The sequence below is a fragment of the Ochotona curzoniae genome, unplaced genomic scaffold, assembly GCF_017591425.1.
Source record: "Ochotona curzoniae isolate NIBS_2020 unplaced genomic scaffold, NIBS_Ocur_1.0 contig_2599, whole genome shotgun sequence".
NCBI lineage: Eukaryota > Metazoa > Chordata > Mammalia > Lagomorpha > Ochotonidae > Ochotona > Ochotona curzoniae.
The window spans coordinates 748,533-771,417 of record NW_024465520.1 but is presented as its reverse complement, the minus strand read 5'-3'; the positions used below and the strand labels follow the sequence as shown (position 1 = coordinate 771,417).

General features: G+C 36.9%; 1 protein-coding gene across 2 annotated transcripts in view; it reads left to right on the top strand.

Annotated features, from left to right (window-relative positions):
- The window catches only part of ATR (ATR serine/threonine kinase), a 106,405-nt gene that overhangs the window by 53,030 nt on the left and 30,490 nt on the right, over positions 1 to 22,885 (top strand). For both annotated transcript variants that reach the window (XM_040974741.1, XM_040974739.1), the window contains 11 exons: positions 4,212 to 4,332; positions 6,540 to 6,677; positions 8,294 to 8,504; positions 10,114 to 10,292; positions 11,086 to 11,250; positions 12,034 to 12,125; positions 14,133 to 14,224; positions 14,451 to 14,628; positions 16,260 to 16,439; positions 16,834 to 16,993; positions 21,016 to 21,192. In XM_040974741.1, coding sequence (XP_040830675.1) covers positions 4,212 to 4,332; positions 6,540 to 6,677; positions 8,294 to 8,504; positions 10,114 to 10,292; positions 11,086 to 11,250; positions 12,034 to 12,125; positions 14,133 to 14,224; positions 14,451 to 14,628; positions 16,260 to 16,439; positions 16,834 to 16,993; positions 21,016 to 21,192 — 1,693 coding nt within the window. The remainder of the gene's footprint in view (positions 1 to 4,211; positions 4,333 to 6,539; positions 6,678 to 8,293; positions 8,505 to 10,113; positions 10,293 to 11,085; positions 11,251 to 12,033; positions 12,126 to 14,132; positions 14,225 to 14,450; positions 14,629 to 16,259; positions 16,440 to 16,833; positions 16,994 to 21,015; positions 21,193 to 22,885) is intronic.

Sequence of the window (22,885 nt, the reverse complement as noted above, 5' to 3'; positions counted from 1 at the left end):
TTATGCATATAGAAGGTCACTTAGGTCCCTAATTTACTTGGAATGTCTTTCCCCAGTAGGAACATGGAACATTCCACCATCATCAAGAACTGGTGGGAGAACATGATCTGGACCCAGAAACTATTAACATAGAGGAAGTGTAAATCTGCTTAATGAAGGCAGCCTCTTGACTACCATTCCCTTTATTTTTAAAAATCTATTTTCTGATCTTTTTTGATTTAAGTAGCTTTGTCACAACTGATTAAAATCTATAGAATTAGAGGCTGGATTGTGGCATAGTGAGTTAAGCTGTCACCTGCCATGCTGGCATCTGTATATAGTGCCAGTTCAAGTCTAAACTGCTCTGCTTATAATCCAGCTGCCTGCTGATGCACTTAAAAAAGAAGCAAAAGATTGCTCAAGTACTTGTACTTGGGACTTTCCCACCCACGTGAGATATCTTGAGGGATGCCCAGCCCTATTTGTTGTGGCCATTGGAGGAATCAACCAGTGCATCGAAAATCTCTCTCTCTGCCCTCCTTTTTCTGTGAAATACACAATAAAACTTTACCAAGAAATAATTGTAAATTATTTTTAGTTAAAATCTATAATTTTACTTGATAGATGTTACATGGTTATTGGATGCATGACCCTAGGTAAATCCTTCCCTGATCCTTAGTTAAATGCTTGGACTAAGAGTATATTCCTTATGAATATCCTGAGATCTGCACATTCACTTGCTAGGTAATTTTTTTTAGGAAGTTGTTAAGCATAATTTTATATCTTGTGACTAGCATTTTTAACTATGAGTTTATCAACATAATATAAAACTCTAAAGTTAAAATTTATATTTTTTACCTTTTTGGAGGACCCTTCACTTTCCTCATTTCCTTCTATGTTTTACATATCACTTTTAGATGCATAAGAGTTTGTGATCTACTGAAAAGTTGATGACCTTTGAAGTTTCATAAATATAGATTTGACTCTTGGCTTTGTAATCTCCTAGCTCTGAAGCTCCAGGCAGGTTATTTAGCCTTGCCTGTCTGTGATTTCTTTGTATTTTTTAAAATATATTTATGTATTTATTTGAAGTATGGAGTTAGATATCTTCCATCTCCAAAGGACTGCAGTGGCCAAGGCTGAGCCAGGAACCTGAAACTTCATCTGGGTCTCCCACCAAGGTACAATAAGCACTAGGACCACCTGCTGCTTTCTAAGACTCATGAGCAGGGAGCTGGATTGGGACAGCCTGGACCCAAACCAGCATTCATATAAGATACCCACAATTCAAACAGCAGATTAACCCACTGTGCCACACTCAGGGCTCAATTAATCTGTAATTTCATCATAATATTGTGCATTATTTTACTAACCATTTATGAGCCTTCTTAGGAACAAAGGAGGTAGTTTTTAAAAATTCCCAGCAGAGTCCTTGACTTTTAGCTGACTGTGTCAGCTGCTTATTCAATCCCACCTTATTGAATGGAATTCCTTGCTTTAGGAGAAGAATTTGTAGGGATTGATATTGCCTACTTTGTAAGCGTAAGCAAGCATTTCCTCCTACTTATTATTCAATTTAATATTTCATAAGGACTCAATATATTCTGTCTACTTTTTTATTGGAAAATCAGATATACAGAGATGAGCAGAGACAGAGAGGAAGATCTTCCATCCAATGGTTCACTCCCCAAGCTGCCACAATGGCTGGAGCTGAGCCAATCTGAAGCCAGAAGCCTCTTCCAGGTCTCCCATGTGGGTGCAGAGTCCCAAGCCTTTGGGCCGTCCTAGACTGCTTTCCCAGGTCACAGGCAGGGAGATGAATGGGAAGTGGAGCCACCAGGATTAGAACCGGTGCCCATATGGGATCCCGGCGTGTTCGAGGTGGGGACTTTTAGCTCTGTGCTATCATGCCGGGCCCTACTTGTTAGTTCTTAATAAAAATTGGATCATGTTTAGTCATATGCTGTGATCGTGATCTTACAGAACTGTGATCTTAAACAAAGCATTGATAATTCATATAGGCTTTTATGTCTGAGATATTGGAGGAATCTCTCAGAACGTGCTACATTGGTGGAAATTAGGAGATTTATCTACCCAAGATCTGCTAATTAGGATTTTTGGCTCATGAAAGTAAGGGGTTGGGATGGATGTTTAGTCTCACTATGACGAAATTGGTTTGGACACCTGTAGCCCACGTTATAGTGCCTGGGTTAGAGTCCTAGGTCCTCCCAATTTCTGCTTACTGCTAATGTACTTTGTGGTAGACAGCAAGTGATGGCTCAGATGGTTGCATCCTGCCTGTCACATTGGAGATCTGGATTGCATTCCTGGCTCGAGATCCTTGCAGGCATTTGTTTTCTCTATCTCAAAGTTATATTTTCTACTCGCCTAAAAATTTTGGCAATTGAGATTATGCAATCTTTAAACTTAGCTAGTTTCAAAGATGACTATATTTTAGGGAGATTTAATTTTTGAAACCAGATTAATTACAATTCAAAATTATCATTAAAATAACTAAAAGAGAAAACATCAGAATGTGATTAAGCAAAACTTGGTTTATCACCTAATAATGTTAAAATTCACTGTTTAAACTTTATAGAATCACCTTAAGACTTGGGCTTCAAGTGACTTAAAATAAAAATTTAAACTGGCTTAGTGTGATAACTATACTGAGAGATTACTGAGGTTTTCAACTCTTAGAAACTTGGAATATATAGTGCATACTGTTTGGAAATATTCATTACATTTGTCGTTTCTGAAGTCTATAATGAGGAACCAAAGGAACCCATTTTCGGTGGGGCAGGGGGACACCTACTCACATGAAGTATAGTTATTTGAAGATGTTCACCTAAATGTTAATTTAGAGGAGTAAATGGAAAAGGTCATGTTGAAGTAGTGGAAGAGAGATGTGATAATTGATACAATAAAGACCCCAAGGAGCACCCAGAGATGGTGAGCCATGGCCCTCTAATGGAGAAAGATAAAATGATGGCAGAAACCAAACCAAAATTACAGATTTGACTGTGAAGTGGGAGATATTGTTGGAGGTAATATCAGTAACTGCAAGTGGTGATGGAGATGATTTAGATACACTGCAAATGAACAATGTATACTAGGGCACCCCATTATGGCACAGCAGGTACAGCTGCTGCCTACAGTGGCAGCATCTCTTAGGAGCACAAGTTTGTATCCTGGCCACTCCATTTTGATCATCTTTCTGCTAATGTGTCTGAGAAAACCAGCAGAAGATGTCCTAAGGGCTTGGTGTCTGCCACTCACATGGGAGATCTGAAAGTTCTTGGCTCCTAGATTCAGCCTGGCCCGGCTCAGTCCATTATGGCCGTCTGAGAAGTAACCAGTTGATGGAAGAGCTCTCTCTCCTGCTCTCTCTGACCTGCAAGTAAAGAAGTAATTCTTTATATATATATATATATATAGATATATGCACATACGCATATATATAAAACACATACATGTATGTGTATATATATGTGTGTATATATACCTATATATAGATATAGTAGTCTAATAAGTAGATTAATGGTTTTTCCTCTTTCAATACCATAGTGTGATACTTCAGTAAAGGCAGGCATTTACATTGCTACAAGATTGGTAGATTGACTGATAACGAGCATTAACATGATGTGGGAAGAGGATGTTACAGAGTACCAGAGGTGTAGAAACATAGAGATTAAGCTGTTAAGAAAGAGGTAAAGAAAAGATTGTATTATGTTTCAATGAGAGAAGTCAGGTGTGTTGGAGTAACTGGGTGGAATCCTTTGCTGCTTTCCCAGGCCACGAACGGGGAGCTGGATGAATGGAATTTCATGGTGTAGAGAACACCACAGCTTCTTTATCCACTCCTCTTTGAATGGGTATCTGTGTTGTTGCTATGTCTTTGCTATTGTAGATTGTGCTGCCGTGAATATAGGACTACAGATCCCTTTCTCATAGGCAGATTTCATTTCCTTTGGCTATATCCCCAGTAGTGGGATAGCTGGGTCATACAGCAGGTCAATTTTCAGTTCCCTTAGCACTCTCCATGCTGACTTCCATAGTGGTTGTGCTAGCCTACACTCCCACCAACAGTGAAGGAGGGTTACCTTTCTCCTCACATCTGTACCAGCAGGTGTTGTTAGTAGAGTTCTGAATCTCCTTACTAATGTTAAAGTTCTCAACAAATATGTGTGTATATTTATACGTGTTTTTAATACATTTTTTTTAAATTACAGGTACAAGAGTTCTCAAAAGTCCACAGATTGGTCTGAAGTAAAGAAACCAATTTACTTAAGTAAATTAGGTAATAACTTTGCAGAATGGTCAGCATCTTGGGCAGGTTACCTTATAACAAAGGTAAGATAACCCTGTTTAGTTTGTTAACCAACGCAAAATTCTGAAGGAAATTAGAGCATCTGAATGTGTACCACCCACAATAGGCTGTGAAAAAATTATTAAATGCTATCATTAATAGTTTCTGTGTGAAAGTAATAAGTGTTTTATTGAAGAAATGATGGTATTGTTAATGTGTTGCTAGAAGGATGGGCAGGATACCAACTTTGCACTTAACAGTATCTGAACTTGAGTTATGACTCTGTTCTCTGTTTCCAATACCTGCTGCCTTGCACTTCCTGGGAGGCAAAGGTGATAGCTTAAGTAATTGCATCTCTGCCACCTAGCAAAAGAACCAGATCAAAGTCTTTCTCACCTCCAGCTTCACCCAGCCTCATCTGTTGCAAGCACTTAGGGAGTGACCCAGCAAAAAAGAGATCACTCTCTGTCTTTAATAAATAAAATCAGTGAATTAATGATCTAGTAAAATGTCTATTACCTCATGTTTGTTCATTTTGTGTTAAAAAGTAATGCAATTTTAAACATACTAAATGTTATATCAGAACGTTTTTACAAAGTTTTTTTATATCATGGATTTTCCCCTTATTATAACATTTCTAAAAGAAAACACATAATTTTCTCCAAAATTTTTAAAAAAAAAAAAAAGGTACTTTAAAATCTGATTTCTTTATGGAGAGGAAGTGAGCATTGTGGCACAATGGGTTAAGTCTCTGATTGAGATGTTCACACTCAATTATATTGCCTGATATGATTGCTGGTCACTCAGTGTTTCTGATGAAGCTTCCTGCTGATGTACCTGGAAGGCAGTAAGTGGTAGCCCAAGTGTTTGAACTCCTGACACTGATGTACATACTCTTGAGTTTCTGGTTTCTGGGTTCTGCCTGTCCCCAGCCCTGCCTGTTGCAAGATTTTGGGGAGTAAACCAGGTAATGGGAAAATCTTTCTTACTGTGTCTCTCCCTCTTTCTATCACTGTGTTTGCAAATAAATAAGTTTTTTTTTTTTATATCAGATTTCATGGAAAAGCAGATTTGTTTCTTATGTCTTTCTAACATGAATTAATTCTCAGGACTTATTTATTTATGTATCTGAAAGGTGTAGTGAAAGAGAGGGAAAGAGAAAAAGAGAGGCAGAAATGCAGATACAGACAGAAAGAAATCTTCCATGTCTTTGTTCACTCCCTAAATAGCTGCAACAGCCAGATCTGAGTCAAATAAGCCAAAAGGTAAGAACCAGGAACTGCATCCTGGTCTCCTACACGGGCAGCAGGGGCCCAGTTACTTGGACCATGTTTTGCTGCTGTCCCGGGTACATCAGCAGGAAGCTGACTCAAAAGCAGGATAGCTGGGCCTGGAACCCACACTTCAGAATGGGGTGCTGGCATTACAAGAGGATGGTTAATTCACTGTACCACATACTGACTCTCACAGATCTTGTTTTTAATTCACGTTTCTGTTAGTTTTTAGGATTATCTTTATAATGTTTTGTAGCTAGTAATTAGAAGAAATTGTCATTTTTAAATGAGCACAGTGAAATATGCATAAAATATAGATTATTATTAATTCTAAATCTATATTCTTCTATTTATTTTATTGTTTTGAGTGAAGGGTTATATCTGAAAAAAAATATTTAATGCCAGTAATGTTGCTAAATCAAAACTTAAGACATATCAAGAAAATTTGACTTTAACTCCAAATTATTTCTTTTTCAATTAACAAAAAAAATTGCATATATGTATGACACATGCCATGTTTTAAAATATGTGCCCTCAAGAAAATTCAATTTTGCATGTCTTGCTTTTTCCTATAACTTATCAGCATTGTTTATTACTTGTTCAAAGTGTGAATCTTAACCTAAACTGCACCAGTTCATACTTTTTAGCTCTTTCATTTATTTGTCAGATCAGGAAAGATGCTACATTAGTGAAGTAAAATGCTACAATTAGGAAAGTTCATCTGTAATAAAATGAGACACATTGAAAAATACAATGTAATGGAGTGAGTTGGGTAGGGGACTCAGTGCAGGCAGTTGGGGACATGTAATGAAGCAGTAATCAAAAACCCCTTCTTGCTTGTATGGGAGAGCCTTGCTCCGTAAGAGAATACCCACTCTGCCATGACACTATTATTTCATGTGGTACTTATTGGCATTCAGGTAACAGAATAAAATGTATATAACAACTTACATCCCCCAAACCATTTGAGTTTACAGGTTCGAGATGAGCTTGCTAGTAAAATTTTCAACTGCTGTAGCATAATGATGAAGCATGATTTCAAGGTGACCATCTATCTACTTCCGCATATACTTGTGTATGTCTTGTTGGGTTGTAGTGAAGAAGATCAGCAGGAGGTGAGAGATTAATTTTATTTGTTTTTTGAGCATATGAATCTTAATTTTCCTAAGGAGTTTTTAAAAGACTATATATTAGAAGATATAAATTTGAAGTATATATATGTTCATGTACATGCTTAAAAACACACAAAAATCCTTTTTAAACTTGCTCATCAAAAATTATGCAATGCTCACTGGAGAAAATGATAATCTGTATTACAAATGCCCAGATATACCAAAAGATACTACAAGACAGATAAATGAGAAAGTATTGATGGCCTCTTTTCCTGTGGATTTAGGCTGGGAGATGGAGGAAATATTTTACCTTTAATTTCATAATGCTTTGTGGAGTTTCTTTAAAGTAAGTAGAATATTAGTATGTTCTTAAGGCAAAAACTAAAATTATGCAAATAAATCAAAATATATCCTTTGACTCCCAGTCCTGGCCCTATATCCCCAGGAGTGTTTATATTAACATGACATATACTTTTTCCAGACCTTTTTTATTCCTTTGATGTATTTTGTTTTTGTTTTCTTTTCTTTTCTTTTTCTCTTATGTTGACATCTTAATGTAGAGACAGTTCTGCAACTTGCCTTTTTCTTTTTTCTATTTGCCAATATATAGAATTCATCTCTTTAAAAATTGCATAGTATAAAATCCTTCCGTTGTGTAGTTTTACCATAGCATATTTAAGTACTGTTACAATTTGTTATTCCAATTCTTTTTCTAAGTAATATTATGATGAGCATGATAGCAGTGCTTGCTTTTGCAAATGTCTGCATATGTTTAGGGTGGATACTGATAAGTAGTACTGTTGGAGTGTATGGTGCATTCATTTAAACTTTTAATTATTAGAGTGTAGATTGTGCTGATTTGATAACCCCCTGCAGTTTATGGGCATATCTACTTTCCAGATATTTGCCAATACTTATTTTTTTTCCAACATTTAAATGTTAGGTAAAATGATAGTTGAAAAAGACATTTTATTATTTTAATTTGCATTTTGCTTAATACTACAAAGTTTGTGTTATTCAGCCATTTGGATTAGCTTTCTGTAAAGTGTGTTTATTTATATCCTTTGGCTCTTTGTAGTGTGTGAATATGTACAATTTTGTATATATTCTGCGTATCATTTTGGCAGTCATATTTCGCAATATCTTTCCACATTAGTGGTTTTGTTTCTAACTTCTGTATATGCTTTTTCACACATAGAAATTTTAAATGTGAATGTCAAATTTTGAAACTTTTCTAGATTATTAGTTTTAATAGTCCTAGGTGATTTTTTTATTCAGTGTCATAGACAGTTTCCTAAATTTTGTCAAGTCTTGTTTTTATATTAGCCTGTCAGTTACTCTGTAATTCGCATTTGTGAATTGCAAGCTGTTACTATTCTTTAGTATCAGACAGCAGCTTTATTGTCCTTGGCAGAAAACTTTCAGTATTCATATTTGCTTTATGGAACTACATATTTATGTGTGAGAATAATTTTGACTTAATTTTAGATAAGAAAGGTCAATCATGCCATTTTCTTTTGAGAAGTATTACGTTAGAATAGTTATTATTCTTGTTTGTTAGGCCATGATGCAGTTATATGACATGCATGTATTATTAACCATAAAATGAGTCCTCTTAGGTTTATGCAGAAATTATGGCAGTTCTAAAGCATGACGACCAGCATTTCATAAGTACCCAGGACAGTGCGTCTGATCTGTGTCAGCTCAGTACACAGACGGTGTTCTCCATGCTCGACCATCTGGCACAGTGGGCACGGCACAAATTTCAGGAACTGAACGCTGACAAATGTTCACAGAGCAAATCAGACAGTGATACTGGAGAGTCAGTGGGTGAGTTAAAAGCTGCTATGTATTTAATTCTATGAATTCTTTATCAATTATTTCCTTCATGTATCAATTAATTTAGGTATCAGCATTAAGAAGACGTGTTTTTTTAAAAAGATTTGTTTATTTGTATTGGAAACTCAGATATATGTAGAGACTGGAGGAGAGACAGAGAGGAAGATCTTCCACCTGATGATTCACTCCCCAAGTGGTCACAATGGCTAGAGCTGAGCTGATCTGAAGCCAGGAGCCAGAAGCCTCTTCTGAGTTTCCCACATGGGAGAGGGTCTCAACGCCTTGGGCCATTCTCAACTGCTTTCCCAGGCCACAAGCAGGGAGCTAGTTGGGAAGCGGGACTGCCGGGATTAGAACCAGCACCCATATGTGATGCCGGCGCATTCAAGTGGAGGATATCAGCCTCTAGGCTACTGCGCTGGGCCCAGAAGATGTGTTTTTAAAAGGGTAACAGTGCAAGTTTTTCATTGAGAAAAAGCAGTGGATTTGTAGTCATTGTGTGTTTAAGTGCTTCAGTTGTTTTGGTTTTTTTGAAGATTATTTATTTAAAAGGCAGAGTTACAGAGAGAGATTCCATCCACTGGTTCACTCCTCAAGTGACCCTGCCATCTGGGGTTGATCTGAGCTCTAGCCAGGAGCTTTTCCCCAGACTCCCACATGGGTGGCAGGGGCCAAACACTGGGCCTGTCTCGCACTACTTTCCCAGGCATATTATATTGCAGCAGGATAGTTTGTGGTGCAGCCAAGAATCAAAGCAACACCCATAGGGGATGCTGGCGTCAAAGGCATCCCCACAATGCTAGAGCCTCAGAATTCTAAACTTTTTTTTTAAAGATTTATTTATTTTTATTACAAAGCCAGATGTACAGAGAGGAGGAGAGACAGAAAAGAAGATCTTCCATCTGATGATTCACTCCCCAACTGACTGCAACGACCGGTGCTGAGCCAATCCAAAGCCAGGATCCAGAACCTCCTCCAGGTCTCCCACACTGGTTTAGGATCCCAAAGTATTGGGCCGTCCTCAACTACTTTCCCAGGCCACAAGCAGGGAGCTGGATGGGAAGTGTAGCTGCCGGGATTAGAACCAGTGCTCATATGGGATCCTGGTGTGTTCAAGGCGAGGACTTTAGCTGCTAGGCCATGCCGCTGGGCCCTAGAATTCTAAACTTTTTAAAATGAAAGAATGCTATCTCCATAATTCTACTAAGGAACTACTCTATCAGTTTTTATAATCATCAACAGTAAATGGTAATTCATCTTGCGTCTTCATGTCATCTTTGTATCTTTTCAATATTTAATAGTAGATTCCTGTTTAATCTTTGCAACAACATTGTAAGGAAGGTAAGAGAGGTAGTGATGTTTGCATTTTATAGATGAAGACAGAGACTCAGTATGTTAAACGATGGTCCAAAGTAAGGTGAGAGTTGGAACAAAGCCATCTGAACAATTATCCTTTTAGGTGTATCCTAAGTATGATACCCTAATACATTTAGAATTAACTTATGTAATGAAACAAATTTAAACACTTAAGTGTTTAAATTTGCTCTTTTAAAAAGTTTCTTCTTTCGTGTCTTTAATTAGTCTTTTTTTTTTTATCTAGGGTCTTCTGTGGGTTATGAAGACTATAAGAGTGTTACTCGTTTTCTCGACCTCATACCTCAGGACACTCTGGCAGTAGCATCGTTTCGTTCCAAAGCATACACACGAGCCGTTATGCACTTTGAGTCATTTATTACACAGAAGAAGCAAAATATTCAAGAGCATCTTGGATTTTTACAGGTCTGAAATTAGTATAGTGGATGTGGTAATGAAAATTAATATTGCCATTCTTTTTTTACTGTTTCTCATTTTCTCATTTATGCTATGCAAGGTGCTAGTTGTTTGTTGTTCTCTACAAACTACCTGTTAGTGGAGAGAGGAAGCGTCTATTTCATGTAACTTTGAGTACAGTACTACACATAGGTCCTACAGGCACTTGGCTTGCCCTGGGTATGGGGTGGATTGGAGTGGGAAGTGAGTGCAGGTGAGTCAGGGGTCAAGATTAGCTCCTAGAAGATGATGTCTTACATAATCTGATAGGTAAGAACAAGGACATGTTAAACACAGGCATCCCAATGAGGTTGGGAAGCAATATGGGATATGCTTACAGTAAATTGTTGGGTTTTCAGTCCTTTAAATGCTCCTTCCTTTCCAACTGTCGTTAATTTATTTTCCTGAAGCATACTATGTAGAATATATGGATATGCTCTGGTATCTCCAATCTTAATTTTTTATAATTTCTTTGAGCTTACATAATACTTCAAGTACTTCCTATATCTCTGTTTTTTTTTTTTTATATTCTCCACATTTCATCTCAATTCACTCTTAGATCATTTTTACAGGAGTTTTCTTTCTCTGTTTTCTCTTGGTGCAGCTTTTGCTAAGAAAATCAGTGGTTTCCATGTTATCAAATCGAATACTTGTTGCCCAGTCCTTATTTGAGTCTATGGCTCATAGGCTAGTTGTTTGTGATTATTTATAATTATGCGTTTTCCCTCCCTGATATGACTGTTGTTTTCATTGTTGAACAAAGAAATTGTATGCTGCTATGGATGAACCAGATGGAGTCGCTGGAGTCAGTGCAATTCGAAAGGCAGAGCCATCTCTAAAGGAACAAATCCTGGAACATGAAAGCCTTGGCTTGCTAAGGGATGCCACTGCTTGTTATGACAGGGCTATTCAGCTAGAACCAGACCAGGTAAAGCAGTAACTGAGAGCAACGTAATGGAAAGAGCCTTGAATTGCAGTCTGAAAAGCTAAATTTCAGTACTGTCCTTATCAGTATTACAATGTGTCCAGAAAGTGTTTAATTCCCAATGCGCTTGATTATCCTGATTGAAAAAATTAGAGACATGTTTTGGATAATGTCTCAAATTTCTTCCCATGCCAAATTTCTGTGACCTTAGAAGTCCCACAAATGAATGAAATTGGTTGTGTAGTGTATTTATATTAACAATGTGTTTTTGGTTCCTCTAAAATTTGTATTTAGCTTATTATGAGAACTATAAGCTATACATCGTTTTTCAGAGATAATGATTCTCTGCAATGTGAGAACTTTTTCATATTCCCCACACACATACACACCACACCTGGTTATCTGCACATCTCTGAAATGGTCCCTTGACATCCCTGAGCTGCTGTCATTACTAATATGAGTAGATTGTTGAGACAGGAGAGTGGTTTAGAATCACTGATTTGCAGTTTCCCCTTGGATTCTTTTTAATCTTGGACTATTGCTTTGTGTCATACTTGCTGTATTTTCACAATCCTGTGTTCAGTATTTAAAAATATTTGATCTGAACCAGAAATTAAAATAACTCTAGAAAAGTATAAGTTCAATTTGAGATTTTTATAGTGGATTAAATTTAACTTGCTAAAGCAAGAAAAGTAGGCACAATGTGGTATTTTTGATAGTATCAGTTACACTGTTTTCGGTTGCCATCTTGTATTTGAAGTAATAATTGTTATTTTGAATTTCTAGATCATTCATTACCATGGTGTAGTGAAGTCTATGTTAGGTCTCGGTCAGCTGTCGACTGTAATCACTCAGGTGAATGGAGTACATGCTAACAGGTAATATTTTTCAAAAGAATGATTTTCACTCATATTCTGTCTGAATAGAAACTTTTTAAGTTAATGTAATGGTAACTTTATGTTTACTAAAATAATGAAATGTTTTCATGATGCTGGACTTGAGCAATACTTTTTTTCTTCCATAAATTGATGTAGCACTAGCAGTTTATCAAAAGATAATACTTACATGTGGCAGAGAGTAAAGCGGGTTGGTCCTTTCAGTGTGGAGATTAACTGTCGAGCTTAGCTCTGTTGTTGAAGCTGCTTTGTGCTTAAGCTGAAAAACATTTTTCCTTGATATATTCCCCGGCCCCATCTACCTAAACTGGGTGCTGAGATCTGATCGAAGGGTGTGGGAATCTTGGACAGCCAAAGAACTCACAGGCCACTGCTTTGGATAAATAGCACGGAAGGCAGCTTCTTCTAACCAAGGTTTCCTAAACTTCAAATAACAACTCAAAGACTGCAGTTCTGTAATGTTCATGAGCAGAGAAGTTTACTCTTGGTTAGATGATACCGCAGTAGTGTAATTAAGAAAATTATGGAAGTACGGAAAGTCATATGTTGTAAGTATTTCTCTGGATTAGTTGAGAGATTGTATAATAGAATTGCTTAAATTTGGAAAAGTTTGTCATGATTCATATTGGGATGTCAAGTTCCTATGCAGCACACGCTGCACTGTTAGATCCCCTTGTCTTACTTTTGCACCTAAGACACATTACAGCCTGGTGATCTAAACATTGTGAGAAGGTTATGATGGCATTCAGTGAACGAATGCTGTGTCTTAGTGAAGTGAATGGTCCTTGGGAGTCCTATTCTCCTTGGGGAGAATTAGTTATGTTTTGGGCCTGGCGCAATAACCTAACGGTTAAAGTCCTCACCTTGAACACGCCGGGATGCCATATGGTCGCTGGTTCTAATCCTGGAAGCCCCACTTCCCATCAAACTCCCTGCCTGTGACCTGGGAAAGCAGTTGAGGATGGCCCAAAGCCTTGGGCCCCTCACCCGTGTGGGAAATCCAGAAGAAGCTCCAGGCTCCTGGCTTCAGATTGGCTCAGCCCCAGCCGTTGCAGTCACTTGGGGAGTGAATCATTGGCGGGAGATCTTCCTCTCTCTCTCCTCTGTGTATATCTGACTTTGCAATAAAAATAAATAAATCTTAAAAAAAAAGAATTAGTTAAGTATCATATGTATGTTATAGGTGAAGCCTGAAGGAAATTTTATACAGTATTTCTAGTGTGCCTTCATTTTGACAACAGCCTTGTCACATGAGGTTAAGCCTCGAATGTTCTGTTTGTCCCATCATTTTAATGCTCAAAAATCAGACTTTGGACTTGGAGTTTTCTCCTTAGGGATGCTTAACATGTACTGCCAATCATACTCAGATTTCTTTCTTGAAATTTTGATAGTTTGGTGTCTGATGGTAAGCTTATTTAGTCATTAAAAATATCAGCCTATAGCAGATTTGTTTTAAAGTAACTGATAATAGATTTACAACAGATGTGTGTTTTATTTGGTTATTTCTGTGTACTTTGTTATGCCGTTGATAGATTATTTGACATTTTCTTCTCTACCTTGGTATTGAATCTCCTATGCAGCCCTCAGCCTCTCTAAGCCATACCACTGGCCCCTATATTTTTGTCCTAAATTTAATTAAAAATCCCAAATTATTGCAATTGTTTGCCTTTTAATTCATGCACATTCTTTGTTGAGAGAGAGATAGAGAAGATCTTTCTGCTGGTTTAATCCCCAGTTGGCAGCAATGGCTGGATCCAAGCCGATCTGAAACCAGGGACCAAGAGCCTCCTTCAGGCTGCCAGTGCTGCAGGGTAGGGGATTAACTTGCTGTGCCACCCTGCCAAGATTATTGCCAAGATTATTTTAAATACAAAATCTAACAAATGCAGCAGGCTGAACAGCATAGTTTCTGAAATAGCGGAGAACCTGTAAATGGCACTGAAAATTTAGATAAATTTAAAGTTAACCAATATGATTTTCTCTCAATAGGTCCGAATGGACAGACGAATTAAACACGTACAGAGTGGAAGCAGCTTGGAAATTGTCACAGTGGGATTTGGTGGAAAACTATTTGGCAGAAGGTAAAATTATTTCTTAAACTATAAGCCATTTTAATGGTAATAATATTCAAACTTAAGTAGCCTAGAAAATTCACAATTGTGTAGATTATTGTATAATTCTCTTGTTTAGTTCAGAGTATACTGAAATCATTTTTCCTCATTTCTGCTGACCATTTTATTGAAGATTATGGAACTGACCCTTAGACCCAGTACCATGACGTTTCTTGGCACTTCACTTCTTTTTCAGATGGGAAATCTACATCATGGAGTGTCAGACTGGGACAGCTGTTGTTATCAGCCAAAAAGAAGGACATCACAGCTTTCTATGACACTTTAAAACTAGTGAGAACGGAACAGATTGTACCTCTCTCAGCGGCAAGCTTTGAAAGAGGCTCTTACCAACGAGGATATGAATTCATTGTGAGGTATTCTGGAAGTCTGCATTTCTGCATTGCTAATCTGTTACTCTGAAATGGCATACATAAATAATCAGTACAAACAAGCGTATAGTTTGAGATCATCATGATTTCAGTTAAATATATCTTAATTCAGTATGCTTCTTACTTGAATTTGTAGTGTTTCTTTTTTTAAAAAAGATTTATTTATTTTTTATTGAAAGGTTATATAGACAGAGAGGAAAATTTTCTATCTGATGATTTACTCCCCAAGTGGCTACAACAGCCAGAGCTGAGCTGAGCAGAAGCCAGGAGCCAGGAGCTTCTTCCATGTCTTCCACTTGGGTGCAGGGTCCTAAGGCTTTGCTAGACCACAAGTTTGCTGGACCACAAGCAGGGAGCTGGATGGGAAGCAGGGCTGCTGGGACACTAACGGGCACCCATCTGGGATCCTGGTGCATTCAAGGCGAGGACCTTAGCTACCAGGCTACCATGCTGAGCTCCCCTCCCCCTTTTTCTCTTTTAAGATTGGTTTTTTTGTTGGAAAGTCAGAGCTACACAGAGAAAAGAGAGACAGAGAGGAAGACATAGTGCTTCTTTAATATACTGATGATGGGAGTTTTGTCTGTTAAATGTGGTTGGTGTTGGGTCAATAAATATGTAAGAATAGCAAGTGTCACCTCTTGGTACTGGAAATTTTGATAGTAAATTGTGGTACTCATAGCTTTGTAAGACTAATAAAAATGTTACACTTCTTTTCCTTAAATGTCACTGGTGGTATAACTAACCTAAGTATTCTACACATGTATTCTTGACAGACTCGTGCTTATTGCTTGTTACTTTCCTTCCCTTCTTGTGTATAAATTCAATGACATTTATCCCTCAACATGTAGGCTTTTACATTATTAGTAAAGAATACTAATTTTGACAAGAGAGGAAGAAAATGATTTTTAAACAAGTTTAAGTCTAATGATTCACCTGAGGAATAATGATGAGGGAAAGTGCTATAATAATACTAATTTGAAACTTGATTAAATTTGCTTGAATTTAAAATTCACGGTGTTTTGTGTCACCCATTATGGTAATGTCTTAATGAAACTGTAGATTGGACTGCTGAGTTGAATTCTTTTCTCCAGATGCTCAGCTGCATCCTTGAGCCCTGAACACTGAGTCATAGACATAAGCTGTTATCCAGAGGGGGGAGAACTATGTAGCTAAGTCAGTTTCCATCATTCCAGGAAAAGAAATTATTTCAGTTTTTTTTTTATTGATTTATGCTATGTCTAGCCCTTGTACAGTAACAATACTCGTTTGCAAATATTTTGTCTTGATTTATAATGGATCCACATTTTCTTTTACCTTCATATAAAGTGATAAAATTTGATAATAACACATTTGAGTTTAATGTTGTATTTCTTTTAGTTCATGGGAATTCAGGTATCACGACAAAGTCCTAAATATTTTAACCAGCATAAATTGGTAGTTATTCCCAGTTTAAAAAGACATAAATGTTGCTCTGAATGTACCAAGAATATATATGAGTGTTCTTCCAAAGAAAAATGTGTATTTTAGATTGTTTATGTCAGACTTAAAGTCATACTTTGTATATGAAACTAGTAAAACCAAATGTGATAGCATTTTAACATTGCTTTTTTGTATAGGTTGCACATGTTGTGTGAATTGGAGCATAGCCTCAAACCACTTTTTCACCAGTCTCCGGGTGACAGTTCTCAAGAAGATTCCCTAAACTGGGTAGCTCGACTAGAAATGACGCAGAATTCTTACAGAGCCAAGGAGCCAATCCTGGCTCTCCGGAGAGCTTTATTAAGTCTCAACAAAAGGTTTGCAGTCTACTTTGTTTTTGTTTTTTTAAATTCCAGGCATCTTATACTTGGCATTATTTTTGTAAATCTGTTTTCTAACCTCCTAATTGAATCTGTGATTTTCTGTTTTCAGTTAACAAGGCTATACTGCATAGTTGCAGTAAACCTAGAATTTAAAAATCTATTTTATATGCCATAATTTTTAATGTTATATATATATATATGTATATATATATCAGAGGTACTGATTTAAATAAAAAATAAAATCTTCATAGACATAGATGGTAAAAAGGAAACATCGTAAGAAAGTTAAAATCATGGCTTTTTAACAAATTAGTCATTGATTTCCTGAAAATGTTGGGTACACTTACAAATTCTTTCTTTCTTCCCCTGTTTAATTACATTTCTTTAGACCAGACTACAATGAAATGGTTGGAGAATGCTGGCTACAGAGTGCCAGAGTAGCTAGAAAGGCTGGTCACCACCAGACGGCCTACAATGCCCTCCTTAATGCGGGAGAATCTCGGCTTGCTGAACTGTATGTGGAAAGGGCAAAGTGGCTGTGGTCCAAGGTAACGGTCCAGGGTGTGGCATCACGTATTCACTCTGCGGAGGATTATATTTTTCTTGCAGAGGCCCAATTGAGAGAAGATCCTGAATTCAAATTTAGAACTTTCTTATTCTGTCCCATTTCTTTGTTATTTATCTAGTGTAGTCCTGAAAAGCTATTTGTTCTAGCCTGCAGTGCTTAATTTCCTTTCCGCTTCAAGAATCAAGTCTTTCTGCTGTCATCTGTCCTGTTTTGATCCATTTTTTGGTTTTTACATTCTGGATGTATACGGGGTATATTTAGTAGACACACAGTGAATATTTGTCAGATGATTGATGAATGTAATATTGTCCTTTACTTTCAAGTAATTCTGGGAGTTTATCAGTATTTCTGTCAAAGTTGATTTCTAATATATCCTTAAATGAAAGATTTAATATGAGAACTTCTCAGCAGGTCGCAGATTAAAACAACAGTAATAGGAAGGGGAACTCTAAATATTTATTTATTTGTAAGTCAGAGTTTCAGAAAGAGAGTGAGTGCTAGTGCTTCTATGAGCTCATTGACTTCCCAGATGTCAAAAATTACCAAAACTGGTTCAGAAGCTTCATCTCCGTGTCCCACATTGCTGGTGGGGTCCCAGGACTCAAACCGTCCTCTGCTGCTTTTCCCAGGTTCTTAGCAGGGTGCTGTTTGCAATGTGGAACAGCTGGGAAATGCGCAGGTGATGCTGATCTTGTGACATGCCACAACGCATGTCCTGAAGTAGACTTTTGAACTTGCAAAATTTCTGTGCTAGCTTTAAATGGTAATTTACTTACATATCTCCCCCTGCTTCTTATGAGTCCAGAGTTCATAATAGGCTTAGCATGCTTTGAAATTGACCCCTTGGAGCTAAGTTGGTGCTATTTAGGCTTTTTGCAATTTTGTAGTTATCGAGAAAGGACAGGGAGTTGTTTCATGGATTGTACTTAAAGATGATCATGCAGCCTACAGAAGTTACATTTCCTGAGCTGGCCCTATCCTTGTATTGTGATATGTTAAGATCGATATAAATTGAAAATGCAGTTTGCTAAATAACACTACCCGTATCTCCTCTCTGATTCCCTGTAACCAAACTATTCCATTCTCTCATCTAAAATAAAAATATGAACTTCATCCCAAATTCCTTTCTCATTTTTACCTTCTACATCCAGCTGGAAGCTTAAACTTTTACTTGTTGAGTTGGAAATATTTCTTGAATTGTCCCTTTTCTTACTGCTTTAATTTACACGCTTACTTGTAGACACTAATAACACTTCCTTTAGAATTTCACTATTTCTCTGTGTTAAATTTCACCATTTACTGAATGGGCCTGGTGCAGTAACCTAGCGTAGTGGTTAAAAGTCCTCACCTTGAATGTGCCAGGATCCCAAATGCAGACCAGTTGTAATCCTGACAGCCCTGCTTCCCATCCAGCTCCCTGCCTGTGGCCTGGGAAAGCAGTTGAGGATGGCCCAAAGCCTTGGAACCCTGCACACACATGGGAGACCTGGAAGAAACTCCTGGCTCCGGGCTTCGGATCGACTTAGCTCTAGCCATTGTAGCCACTTGGGGATTGAATCATCGGACAGAAGATATTCTTCTCCGTCTCTCCTCTCTGTACGTCTGACTTTGCAATAAAAATAAAGGAATCATTAAAAAAAGATTTACTTATTTTTATCTGAGAAGCACATTTGCAGAGAGAAAAGGAGAGACACAAAGAGATTTTCCATCCTCTGGTTCACTCCCTAACTGGCCACAGCAATTGCAGCACATCCTGAGCTTCTTCCAGATCTCCCACTTGGGTTCAGGGGCCAAGGGACTTTGGCCATTTTTTGCTGCTTTCCCAGGCAGATTGAGAGGGAGTTGAACTGGAAGTGGAGTGGCCAGGACTGGAACCTGTTCCCATGTGGCATGTTGGTACTAGAGGCAGAGGTCTAACATACTATACCACAGCACAGGTCCCTTTGAAGTCTGTTATCTTTCTAACGTGCACATTGAATCATGTTGCTTCTTCTAAATTATTACATCTTTCAAAGCAGTCTTTGTACCTTTAGGGTTAACTCTAAATTTTAGAAAGTTCCTTTTTGACTAGTCCCAGACAGCCTTTAAGGTTCATCACTAACCAGCCAAAGCAAGACTACAGATACTCCTTGGCATATAATCATGTTACACCTTAATAAACCTATTGTAAGTTTAAACTTTGTAAATTAAAAATGGCATTAATATGAAACATCGTAACTTTGAAGCACAGTTATACAGTTCCCTTATCTACAGTTCCACGTACCTGTGGTCAACCTCTGACCACAAGTAACCTAATAAATAATTCATAAGTTGTAAATAACCTTTTGTAACAATTTGCATATTTGGAGGTCCAACAGAATGAGAGACACAAAGAGAAACAGAAAGCTTCCATTCTCCCAAAAGAGCACAGCAGCTCGAGCCTGAGCCTGGAGCCTGGATTTCCCTTCAGGTTTCACACGTATGTGGCAGAGACTCAAGAATGGGGCCATTTTCTACTGCTTTGCAAGGCACTTTTCAAGGAGTTGGAGTGGTGCAGCCAGGACTTGAACTGGTGGTCATATGGGATGTTGATGTTGCAGGCTCCACTATACAATGTTTATTACAGTGTGTTATTATTAGATATTGCCAATTTGTTTAATTCCTAAAGTAAACTTTATCATACAGATGTACATGTAGGAAGAAACAACAAAGGCACTTCAGAAAGCTTGTGGAAAATGGAACTAAAATATAAATTTATTTTTGTGTAAAACTTTTGAAATCCATAATTTAAAACAAAAATTTATCTATTTTACTTGAAAGAGTTACAGAGAGTGAAAGCAAAAGAAAGAGATCTTCCATCCACTGGTTCACTCACTAAATGTCCTTGTTGTACAGTGCTGGGTTGGTCCGAAACTAGGATCCAGGAGCATCTTTGGGCTGCCTCCCATGAGGGTCCCAGGACCCAGTTCCCTTGGGCCATTCCACTGCTTTGCTAGACTATTACCAAAGAGCTGGATCGGAAGTAGAGCAGTCAGAACTGGAACTGGTACTCGTACAGGATGCTAGTATCACAGGTGAAAATGGCCCGCTATGCCATTCTACCATTCCCAAAATCCATCAATTTTTCAGGGATTTGCTACATATTATCAAAAAATAAATTCATATTTTTAATGCTGTTTTTCTGAAATACAAGGATATCTTTCCGGGATGCCTGTTTCCTTGGTGTCTAGCACTGTGTGTGGTTTTTATGCTTCCACTGGGGTCTTGGCAAATATATATAATTGTGGAATTTATTGATGTTCATGGTCATGTGGCTGACTGGGAGCTATGACTTACTGAAATTCAGCATCACAAAAAGTATTATGTTGTATATTGTGAGTCCAGGAAAAAAAGTCAAAATTCAGAATCTGGTTTCTTCTGAATATTTATGACTTTCACAACATTGTGAAAATTGTTTCCACAATTGTTTGTGGAAAACCAGGATGAGGCAGTGATCATGTGTACTTGCTTTGCTCCCAGTTAAAATTCGTATTCTTCCTATATAGAATGTTTGACCTAAGTTCTCTGCTTGGAAAATTAGTATCCACAGTTTAAGAACCAATTCAGATTTTTTTTATTTCACATTAGGAGTCTTTCTGAAACTGCTCTCTTTCATTTTCCTATTTGCTTGGGTAGATTTAGAGGACTCTGTTCGTTATCCTTTGTAACACCAATGTGTATTCCTTTACCGTCGCCTTTAGTACAATGTGCTATAATATTGGTCTTTTTCTTCACTTGACTGTGAACTTCCATAAAACAGAGATTTTAATTTATCCATTACTGCTACCTCCAGTTCTCCGCACTTCACTCAATTGTAAAATGAAGAAGTTAATGGATTTCAGTAAGAGGTAAATGGGAGTTAAACAGATTACAGATGGGTTTGTACATAAACATATGTAATGAATTTCAAATGTTAATGACTTAGTTGTTCAGAAAACAGAAGCATGTTCTTTAAAAAGCTTGTTATTGCCTTTGTTCTTTTAGGGTGATGTTCACCAGGCACTAATTGTTCTTCAGAAGGGTGTTGAATTATGCTTTCCTGAAAATACAACCACTGACAGTAAGAACACATTGATCCATGGCCGAGCTACTCTGCTAGTGGGCCGATTTATGGAGGAAACAGCAAATTTCGAAAGCAATGCAATTATGAAAAAATATAAGGTAAGTATTATAATACAATTTCAGTTAGAAATTCAGAAAATGCATTTTGGCTTTGAAACTGGATAAGATACTTTAAAATCCATTTTATACATTTATAAATATAGGAAAAGTAAGACATTTTATTGAATGTATAATGTAAATATGTGGAATTAGCATGGAGTAAATGTACTCACAAAACCATCATTGACATTATGAATGGAGTGTTATTACCTTTCCATAACCCTCCTAACTTTATTTTATCTCAATAATCACTCTCCTTGCCTTCCTTTTCAAAGTTAACTATATCCCTTCTGAAATTTTTAAGTAAGACCAATTTATAATTTCCTCATTAGCTTAAACTTTACATTGATGATGTCCTAAGGCTTAATGCCTTTCTTAAACCATGTGTCACAAGAAAATTGCAGGTGGAAATTTTAAAATGTTTCCAGCTGAGTGGTTTTTTTTTTTTTGCATATAGATTCCTAAGAAAAATTAAAATTTACCAAACTTGACACAAAGACAAATAGAAAACTTTGTTAGTCGCCTAGCTGTTAAAGTAATTAAACAGCTTACCACAATTGTAACCTCATAGTTAGTTCACTTTTGAATATCTACCAGATATCTGAAAAAGGAATAATAGCAAATCTTTTCAGATCCTTTCACGAAGACTAAGATGAAACACTTCTTGGGTTGTGTAAGGAATTCAGAATAGTTTTCATGCTAAACCTAATAAAATATTACCAGAAAAGCAAATCATGCTACAGTCTCACATAAATTCAACAGCATTAACTGGATCATTTTGATTGAGTTTATTCTAATAACACGGGGTTGATTCATTATATGAAAGCTAATTAGTAAAATTTACCATGCTTAGAGTTAAAGAAATAATTGAATCATCTCAGTAGATGCTGAGAAGGCACTTTTTAAAATTTAATATTGATTCATAATTTTAAATTCTTAACAAATTAGGAATTGAAGAGAAAGTCATTTACTACCTAGAGGGTATCTGCAACAAGCCTGCAGCTTCTTAAAATTAACAAGAAATATTGATAACTTTTATTTTAGATCATGACTAGGTTAGGATGCCTACTACCACCAGTTTTATTAAATGTTTACTGGAAATTATAGTAAGTATAACTGGGAGGGAAATAATAATGAGGATCAGGAAAAAATGAGGTTTTAATTGCAGGTAAGAAGATTTTATATATATATATAGGAAAGTCAAAATTATATGTATATATTGTTAGAAATATTTCATGAATTTAACATAATTGCTTGGCACAATAGAACATATAAAAATAAATTTTATTTCTGTGTATTGCCAAGGAAATTATTTAAAGCATACTGTGAGAAGCAGATGGTATTTGGGCAACCAGATGTCTATGTGAAGAAGGAAAAAAACTTTTGACCCCCTAGTTTGTGCCATAGACAAGATTTATTTCAACGTGAATTATAGATCTAAACTGAAGAGCTAAAATTACAGATTTCCAGATTTAAAAAAGCAAAGTAAACAAAAGCTTCTTAGGGAACAAAAGCAATAATCTTGGAAGGTACACTGATAATTTCCATTAAAGTGAAAACATACTATAGAAAAAATACTGTTAAGAAAACAGAAAAGTAATCCGTAGACGGGGAGAAAGCATTTATAATACATGTCTGACAAAGGACTTGTATCCAAATCATTTTGTTTAAAGATTTATTTTAGGGCCCGGCG